Source organism: Palaemon carinicauda, chromosome 42 (assembly GCF_036898095.1).
Source record: "Palaemon carinicauda isolate YSFRI2023 chromosome 42, ASM3689809v2, whole genome shotgun sequence".
Lineage (NCBI taxonomy): Eukaryota > Metazoa > Arthropoda > Malacostraca > Decapoda > Palaemonidae > Palaemon > Palaemon carinicauda.
This window is the reverse complement of record NC_090766.1, coordinates 45812788-45823161: the sequence shown is the minus strand read 5'-3', so window position 1 is coordinate 45823161 and position 10374 is coordinate 45812788. Positions and strand designations below refer to the sequence as shown.

Here is a 10374-nt window from a genome sequence, read left to right as displayed (position 1 = left end):
TGCTTACTTCATTTCAGCACAAACATTTTTCATGTCGTATCCTTCTGATTTCAATCAACTATTATCGTTATATTCCGCTATTCTAAATTTAAACATCATTCATTTTTATCAATTTTTTACTCTTTTTGTTATAATGTTATACTTAAGAATAGTTTATTTCAATAGATACTTTAGTTTGTGAGGTTCCTTTTTCTTTTGTTAAAGTCTTTCTTCCCATTTTCGCTTTTAAAGTTCGGTATTACATTCTTATGACACTCCAAGGCTTTTTAGGGAATGTTTACGTCATGATATTTTCAATATTTCTATAATTTAGGTAATGATATTTAATTTAAATTTAAATTCACATGACTTTATGTAATGCATATATAAGATATTTAATCAACTCTTTCAAATTAACACATACCACTGATATTCTGGAATTCTAAGTTCAATCAATATGTCAAAATATTAAACAATTTATCATAATTTGAGATTATTATGGTACTTAATATACTTAATAAATAATAAATAGTTTTAATTAAATTTTATATAAAAGTGTTGTACTTTATCGAGTGTCTCAATCCGTTAATTTTTAGTTTGTTGTTCATCGTTCGAATCTCAAGATGCTGTGCCATTCATGGAGATTTAACCCGGCCATTTAAAACTGTATGTGGGAAGTTGGGCATGTTTTCATCAGTCCAAGCTGTGTTTCTATTTGATGTGAACAGTTTCTGTGACAAATGCCAAAGTGAAAGTGAATTGGAGCAAAATGTAGCCAAATTAAAACTTGCCAGCTTGAAGTTGTTGACAGAGTTTGGCGCGCAAACCGAGAAGGGAATAGAAGGTGTAAGATGGTCGGCCAAATATTATCATTCTGCCAATTACAAACCTAACACCAGTCGCAAAAGTTTCGTCGATTTCACGAGAAATTCTTTCGAGGAATTCGAAAATGCCATCGCAGATTGCTTCTGTGATGCGTTTGACCGCAGGCAAGGCGAAAATGAAAACCAAAGTCGTATGTTCTCTCCGACCAGTACGAAATCCCATTGTTTTATCCTGAAGAAGGCGTTGCAGGAGATCGTCCTCGATTATAATTGGGATGGGCCGGACATTAGCTCACCCGTGAAAAAGACAACGGGTCGGAGGAGCAAGACTAAAAATACAATATTGCCGGAAAATGTCGGCCCTTACAATACTGTCGTAGTCTTTACTAACGTACCCCAGACTTTGGCCTCCATCGGGGAATTTATCAATGGCTCAGGGGAATCCATTAAAGACTCACCCTCCGCGGAGGATTATTTGGGGAATGTGTTGGACTCGGCCACCCTCAAGAGTTTCCAGGAAGATAAAATTAATTTGAATATAGTGGCTGTCAATGGTAAGCATGAAATCTTGACGGATGGACCCCAGGGTAACAAAATCCTCGGCACTATCCACTCGGGTCTGGGCAAGTTAGGTGGAGGGGTGCACCTGATTGAGAATATCGTTGAGGCTAGTTCCTTGGAAGTCAGAAGCCCGGACAAAGGTCCTTCCAAGGGGATTTTTCTCTCCCCCTCTCCGAACGTCCATTCGATTCGTGTCCGTACTCCGTGGTGGAGGAAAGCTAAGGGTAGTCGGCCACGCAGACCTCAGAAGGGTCCTACGTTAGTCTGGGAAGATGCCGAAGGAATTTCTAACATCCGGGTGGAGTTGGAAGTCCTAGCAGTACATGGAAGGTATAACTACCTGGTTGTTAATGATAGCTAAATTTGTTTTTTTGATGAACTGGGTCACTGGACTAGAGAATTATTCATGTAGGATTAGGTTATTTTAAATATTGATGTTATTGCAATAGATAAAACAATGGAAATGCATTCTGGTCAGTTATTATTGATTATTTACTATTAATTTTGATATCCAATGGTTTTTAAATTTTTTATTTTGCTTATGTCTAGTAATATTCCTTATCTTAACTCGTCAATTTGAAAGAATTCAGATGGTAATGAAATATAGTGTTCCTCGGGCAATTAATATCTACTATTTTAGAGTCATGCTCATTTAATATATTTTGATGCTTAATAGATAGATTTGAGTTTTGATGTTTAATACCCAGAATTTTTGTGTAACTGAAGCCATCTGAGGTTGCTATGTCTTGTTTAACCCTTTAACCAACATAGCCAATTGTTGTTTGTGTAACATCTTCCACCACATTTTTAACTTTTCCGCTTAATTCTACTTGATTGATTAATATTTACTTGATTAATCTGGTGTTGAAATACGTGTTATCAAAAATCTTTTTTAATTATTTTAGGTGGAGCAACAACAGAATAAACTAACAACTAAAACTGTCTCCAGTATTCTTCAACCAAGGATTTAACCCTATACATTGCTCATACTCTTTCACCCATTACTCAAGACTAGGATCGTATTGATCACTCTTATATTTAGATCGTACGTGACTAGAGTATAATGTATTATTGTATTGCTAGTTCATTGACCCCTAAAATATTTTATTAAATGTCAGTGCTTTTTGTATATAAAAAGAAACTAAACCTCTATTATCAATAATTTGGAAGTTGTTAGTCATTTCAGGTTTTAATCTGTATTATTATCACTATCCAAGCTACAACCCTAGTTGGAAAAGCAAGATGCTATAATCCCTAGGGCTCCAATAGGGAAAAATAGCCCAGTGAGGAAAGGAAATGAATAAATTATGAGAATAAATTAAGAATAAATCATCCTAAAAACAGTAACAACGTCAAAACAGATATGTCATATATCAACTTTAAAAAGACTTCTCAGCCTGTTCAACAAAAACATTTGGTGCAACTTTGAAATTTTGAAGTTCTACTGATTCAACTACCCGATTAAGAAGATCATTCCACAACCTGTGTTTAATACTTACCGTTACAAGGCTGCTTGATCTACATACATACTAACTTTGTTTTCATTTTCTGTGTCGCATAGCCTTCTCTCCTCCAATTTGTATAATCTGTTATATCTGTTTTGTAAGGCCTCTTCTTCCTTTCCCGTTTCTCTCTTTCCATGATGCCTGGTCTCATCAAATACTGGTTATATGTAAAAGGCTAAATAATCAAGTACACTATTGACATTAAGTACAGTTTTTATTGTTGCTTTTAATATATTTGAAGAGTTTCCTACATTTATTTTTGTCATATATGCATAGTTAATTTGTTACACGTCTTTTGTCAAACAGCAACGGATGACCACAGTGGAAATTGTAATTTTTGGGAGAGAGAAAAGAGATTGAATTTTAATTATAGGATTGATTATATCTATCCTCACCTGATGTTCTTATTACCCCTCTCACAAAGTTAGTTAAATGTCAATGTTTGTCTTAAAACTAAAACTTTAAATGTTTTATATTTGTGTATGTAATAGCCCATACCCTCCAGTGGAGTATTGAGGGTATATGACAATACCCTTGATGTTCATATTGCTGAATTCCACACATTGATGGAGGTGGGATAGTGAAGGAAAGATATAGGAAATCTGAATATGGACTGTACCTTAATTACCAGAGACTCAACTGTACTTCATACTGTACAGTTCTAGTTTGAGAAGCATGACTCTCCCCCTTTAAAACAATGTATTTTGGGGTTACTTGAAGCTCCATTTACGCTTTGTTTCCTAAACAATTTTTCTCATTTAAAAACCCAGTTGAAAGTTAATTTTATACATGAAAAGTTTCACATTGGAAATTCTCCTAGTGTCTTAGTTTTTTATGTATTACTATATGTCTATAGAAGTTACTTTTAAAGGTGACTATTTTTCACATAGAATTTTCTTTGTTTTTTTCTGAAAGTGAAGGTATCGATTGTAGGCTATAAAATGACCTATCTTTTAATGTTTGAATGACAAAAATCCATTAATATTAAAGATTTTTTTTTATTAAAAATTTTTCTCTGAAAATTTCATGCTTTGAGAAATTGGGCTTAAAAATTTTTTTGTAAAGAGATAGTGAATCGACTTTAGTTTAAGTATAGGCCTTTAGCAGTAATATTCCTCAACACTGGGGATCATAAGAACGTAATCATCATATTTCAGGGTTATTGTATTTACTTACCAGTAGTGAGACCCCTTCTCAAATCCAAAATGATCTCCTTAAATTCGTATACGTCGCATGTACCAAATGCACACAGATGAGGAAGATTGACAAACAATATATTCTTTCTGTGTATTTTTCTGGGCAAATTTTATGCTTTTGGCGTATTTAATTATATACCATTTCAGACTGAATATTTGACTGTAATCATAACATGAAAATTGTAGATAGGCTATATAAATGAGCAGAAAAAGAAATATGAAGAACATACATTAGAAAGGGATGCAGCAAATATTTATTTATAAATACCATAGGGAGAGATATGTATAGGTAAATAGTCTATACCTCAGAGAAATCATAGAAAATGGAATTTCTGTACAGTACTGTATGTGAGCTACTAATACAGTATTGATAGCTTTCCTTGGAATTTTTGAAGAACAAGTAAATAAAGAGAAACCCAGGTCAGAAAAGGGTTGTGTACAGGACCAGGCGTGCTTGCGAAAATGTATAGATATTGTTTTTTTTTAGCAATAAGACATATTTTTATAGTTAAAACAACTACAGTATTTGAAAAAGGAAATATAGATGGTATGGCTATACCAAAGAAAAAAAAAACTGGAAATGTTCAAGTTTAAGGTGAAACCCATATTAGCATTGTGGTCACTAGGCAGTTGGGGTGCTACCTCTGGCCACAGTCCACAAACCACTACAGCATCAGGGAAAGTTTATAGAAATGATATATGAGGTACAGTAATGCATTTTAAGCTTGCCTAATCTAACTTAGGGTGCCATATCCCACTTAATCCTTCGATCTGACCTTATCCCTCCACCCATATCACCTTAATCCCCACCCAGACTTCCCTAACCTGATCTAGTTTGGGGTAAATCAGAAATGAGATTTAATTCAATTCCTTGTCGTTCATTCTTTTCATTAGTATTCCCTGATGCAATCTTGAGTTATGGGGTCCTTTGATTTGCCAGACAGTGCTACATTGGTTACTTCTTTCTGGTTACGATTCATTTTTCCTTTGTCTACACATACACCGAATCGTCTGGCCTGTTCTTTACATATTCTCCTCTGTCCTCATACATCTGACAACACCTAGATTACCAAACAATTCTTCTTATCTCAAGGGGTTAACTACTGCACTGTAATTGTTCAGTGGCCACTTTCCTCTTGGTAAGGGTAGGAGATACTCTTCAGCTATGGTAAGCAGCTCTTTTAGGTGAAGGACACTTCAAAATCAACCATTGTTCTCTAGTCTTGGGTAGTGCCATTGCCTCTGTATCATGGTCTTCCACTGTCTTGGGTTAGAGTTCTCTTGCTTGAGGGTACACGGCACACTATTCTATCTTATTTCTCTTCCTCTTGTTTTGTCAAAGTTTTTATAGTGTACATACAAAATATTTATTTTAATGTTACTGTTCTTAAAATATTTTATTTTTCCTGTTTCCTTTCCTCACTGGGCTATTTTCCCTAGTTGGAGCCCATGGGCTTTTAGCATCCTCCTTTTCCAAGTAGGGTTGTAATTTGGCAAGTAATAGTAACAATAATAATAAGGACAGATGTATTGGTAGTCTGTTTTACTGTACAGTACCCACAGTCCCCTGTTGATGCAGCTATCAGAGATGTGCAGTGAGCTAGCCAAACTCATTTGACAGAAATACACTTTGCTTGAATATCAAACTTGTATGAGAAATATATCGGAAAACTGTATTTTCTATTTAATTTAAATTCAGAGAGGTCTCAAGGAGCTTAACCCTTTTACCCCCAAAGGACGTACTGGTACGTTTCACAAAACTCATCCCTTTACCCCCATGGACGTACCGGTACGTCCTTGCAAAAAAATGCTATAAAATTTTTTTTTTTTTCATATTTTTGATAATTTTTTGAGAAAATTCAGGTATTTTCCAAGAGAATGAGACCAACCTGACCTCTCTATGACAATAATTAAGGCTGTTAGAGCAATTTGAAAAAAATATACTGCAAAATGTGCTGGGGAAAAAATAACCCCTTGGGGGTTAAGGGTTGGAAATTTCCAAAGAGCCTGGAGGTAAAAGGGTTAAGGTACTCAATATTTCAAAGTGTCACCTGTTGATGTCCTATCAGGTTGTGCAATCCTCTGGATATGAAACATTTTGATTAACCTGTTGATAGTTCAGTAAAGTAATTTAAATTTACCAAACAAAGATAAAATGATAGCCAAGCCCTTATTTTAAGTATCACTTGAAGGGCTCTCCTGGAGAACATGAAAACCTAAATAAACAAGTCATAATTTATACATTCTGTCAATAAATTATAACTATATTTTTGATAATTATGCCATAAAAGAAAAAGGTCATTTGTTCACTAAGATAATTAATGAGCTCATAGATTTAAAAGTAACCATTGAAAAAATCCTCTACTATTTGGTCACAGCCATGCACCATCAATCATGTTTTTCTTAAGGGTAGGCTCCCCTTTCAAGGGGTGCCAATCGTAAAAAATATTTCCCAAAAATACACTAATCAAGACACGCTAATGAAATTTTCAGGCATTATTAGCACTATAATAAGGCATATCCTCTGTAAGTTTTATCATCCTACAGGGAAAATAAAGGATTTTATGAATAAAAATGTGAAAATCGGAGCTAGCGACTTAAAAAGTTATTTGGTGACCAGTGAGAAACTAATGTCTTGAATTGAAATTTGCTCTGTCATTATGTTTGTTTATCCACCTGGAACAAGCACACAAAGTTTTATCAAAATCGAACAGTAAATAAGCACACAGCAAGAAAAAAACGAGCAATAACTTTAGTGAAAGCCCGGCTGGTGATGAAGGGATACCTAGAAATAAATATTCACCAAAAATATAAAATTTTGATTTAGGGAAAAAACCTTCTGTGTTTTTCTAGGTATTATGTCACTTGATGGCCTAAAACATCTAAATATTGTATTACTTAAGGCATAAGAGCAGGACAAGCAAAGAAATACACCCCTCTCCCGAAAAAAAAAATACGAGAAATTACGATTTTTGTCTGATGACAGAAATATTGGATATAAAATCATAGTCACCCCTGAGCCCATTTTCCTTGATGTCACTGATATGAGAAAACGACTTTGAACAGTTTTTAAGGGGTAAACTATAAAAATTAGAAAATTACTAATGATATTTCGTATTTTTACTATTAACATAAGGGGGGGCGTTGATGACCAGGGGGGGCATTATAGAGGCTGGAGATGAATTCTACTTAAGTGAGTTTTGTCCCTTCCCTACATCCAAATACTAATTTATGCTTGTAATAAGTCTTCCCTACTTAATTTGAATAAGAGAATAATTAGATTAAGGACATAAGAAGAACCATTTGCTTACCCCTGAGGAACCCACTATTGTCAGTGCAAGTCAATGAACATACCTTTGACATTAGTGGATGATGCGTGTTTTAGTTGATTCCATTTTCTGAATTGATATTTCAAGAATCTGTATTGTAGTGATATGCAAGTTTTATGTATTTTTGTCTTTCCTTCTATTTCAGTTCTTCTCGTGGCTGGGGAAGTGCATCTGTCGTTGCTGTCATGCGAAGTGCTTCGCTGAGTTTGCTAGCTATGGCTGGAGGAACAGGGCACTTATATGTTTGCCATGCACCAAATACTGTTTTTACATCTATCATACAACTTCTCAGCAAATATCAGTTATCAATGGTAAGGTCGTAAGTTTTTATTTTTTTTTTGATGTTCAATTTTTACTTGATTTGGTTTAATTTTCATGGAACTTAGGATTACTTGATTGCAGTAGGATTTATTATGAACAATTGGTATAACAAAAAACCACTGTTGATAAGGCTTATTTTCACTGAAAATCCCAAGCGTGTTTCAAATCTTCATTCATTCTCATGGGTGTGATGTCTGAATGTCACAATTTAAGGTTACTCTCACCATGATTTTGTGGTCACTTTACTTTTTTACTTTAAGGACTGCTTATCTGGTCTTGTACAGCAGGGGAACCTACTTTGTACAGGATCTCCACGTTCGTTTTATGATGTTCATTCGGGAGCATTTAACATTTCACAATGCGTATTGCTCGCTTTGGATAAGTTTCTTAATGTAGTATAAATGGGAAATAGAGGAGGAAGCTTTTTCTCTTCCATTGGAATTCAAAGCTATGCTCAGTGGTTGGTGTGAGGTTACCATTAATCCAGTGTTGTATACAAAGCTACAAAAAATGTTGACGCTTTATATCCTAATTTTGAGTAGTCTAAAATACTGATTAGCTACTGAAGTGTTGTAATTTCTATGATTTTTTATCTTTGTATTGAATAAGAATCACCATCTATGACAGATTATTTGCCTAATAGTGATGGTAAATTTAGCTTTTGAAAATCAATATAATAGTTTGTTTGTTCCGTAACTGGAATACAAACCAACGCTATTTATAGGGGTATTACTTTCAGCAAAGCTGAAAGGACGAGCCATTAAAATTTAGCGAAGGTTAACTACCCATCCCGCTAGTTGGTGGACCCTTCCCACTCTCACACCTGTGATTGAGCTCACTTTGCTTTTGGCTCGGATGGAGAGTGGTTGTCACCACTCTTTCTCCTCGCCTTTTTTTTTTTTGTGACTGCCATTAATCTTTGACTTTGTTCCGTAACTGGAATACAAACCACGCTATTTAATAGGGGTATTACTTTTGGCATAGCTGAAATGACGAGCCATTAATTTTTAACAAGGGTTAATTACCCACACCGCTAGTAAAAGGGGGGGGGGTTAGGGAGGGAAGCTTGCTATCGCTCCCCTTTACACACCTGTGATTGAGCTCACTGCTTTCGGCGCGAATGGTGAACGAACGTTGCTGTTTTTCATCCTTGCTGACAATTGGCAGCCATTATTGCTTTTTGCTTTTTCTTTTTTCTTAGACTGTATGTGTGAAGTTGACTTCTGCGACCATGCTCACCTGCCCTGGACTCTGACCGCCTCTGTGGAACATTTATGTTGACAGTCGAGACTGATCTTCACGCCCTTTGTCCTTCTTGCAGAGGTCAACAGTGTGATAGTGTCAACAAGTGTGAGTGTAGGGAGTGGTCTTCCTCCCAGTGGGAGAGGTTTTCGCGACGGCGGAAGAAGAAGTCCAAGCGGGATATTTCTCCTTCGAAGGTTGCTTCGAAGGGAGGAAAACCCAAGGCCTCTTCTTCCGTAGCCAAAACCTCCTCTGAAGCTCCTACTCCTTTCAAGAGACCGTCGACTAGTAGCGTAGACCAATTTATTTCGTACCAACCCCTGGTCTCGAGAGATGAGGTTGCTTCCTAGCGAAGCAGCACCACCTCTTTCTCCGGGGGAGGCCTTGTCACTAACCTCCGTTTTTCAGATTTGGTCCTCCTTGGGGCTCACAGGTTTGCCCTCCAAGGAGGCATTGCTTGAGTTCATCCGAATGGGTGCTTCTGTCAAGCAATTGTCGTCACCGTCAGAGGTAGATCCCCTAACACTTGTCGACGTTGTTGTGTCAGAGGTGTCTCATGCGACATCACCCATCTCCTCTGCCACTCCAAACTCTACTGTAGTTGCCGACTTAGTTTCCCCCGTTCCTGACCATCCTCCTAGGGGGAAACTAAGTTCATCATTGGTCTCTCCTACTAGTGTTTCTTTCCCTCGGGGGAGTTCACTTACAGAGACTCCTCTTCGGAGGACTGCTGACGGTCAGCTTGCTGATCCAACGGTCCCCAGCGGGCGCATCCGTCGGAAAGCTCGCCTTCCTGTTTGCCTTAGAGGCCTTCCTTCACCTTCGGTGAGGAGACGCCTCTTTGGTTCAACGTCTTCAATGCAGTCCCCCGCAGAGTAGCCTCTAGATCAATCATCCATCACTGCACTTGCAACCAGTCTTGTGACTTCGGTCTTGGACCTCTCTGCAGATTGTTTGCGATCTCCTTCGGTGGATGGTCATCCTTTTAAAGGACACGTCGACCATCCATATAACAGACCTGGCAACCTTCCATCGCCGTTCCTGTATGATCCTAATAAAGCTCCTCCAAAGTGGGCTATTGCCGGCTATCTCTCTCGCCCTGCTCACCACACGTCCACGCGCCCTGACCAGCGCTCACCAGCAGCTCGTCATTCACCAACGCTTCGTCGCACCACCCATCCTGCTTGCCCTTACAAAGGGCAGCAGCCTCATGCGCTTGCACGCCAACATGTGCTTACGCGCCAACGTGATCTTCTGTGCTCTCCTGTGTGCCATGCGCACACGCGCCCACGATCACCTGCGCACCCTCCGCAAACACGCTCAGGGGCGCCTACGCGCCAGCACACCACAGCGCACTTGCGCTCTCCTGCGTACCAACGATCTCCTGCGCGCCAGCGCTCTCCGGTACCTGTGTGCC

At 37.8% G+C, this 10374-nt stretch overlaps 1 protein-coding gene across 2 annotated transcripts in view; it reads left to right on the top strand.

The window, feature by feature from the left end:
- Nucleotides 1-10374, top strand: part of LOC137632935 (treslin-like) — an 81176-nt gene that overhangs the window by 21784 nt on the left and 49018 nt on the right. Inside the window, exons 1-2 of one of the 2 annotated variants that reach the window (XM_068365037.1) lie at nucleotides 564-1694; nucleotides 7540-7705. In XM_068365037.1, the coding sequence (XP_068221138.1) occupies nucleotides 664-1694; nucleotides 7540-7705 (1197 nt within the window). In that variant the 5' untranslated portion in view covers nucleotides 564-663. Of the gene's footprint in view, nucleotides 1-563; nucleotides 1695-7539; nucleotides 7706-10374 lie in introns of those variants that run through there. The other variant, XM_068365038.1, reaches the window with a different exon arrangement.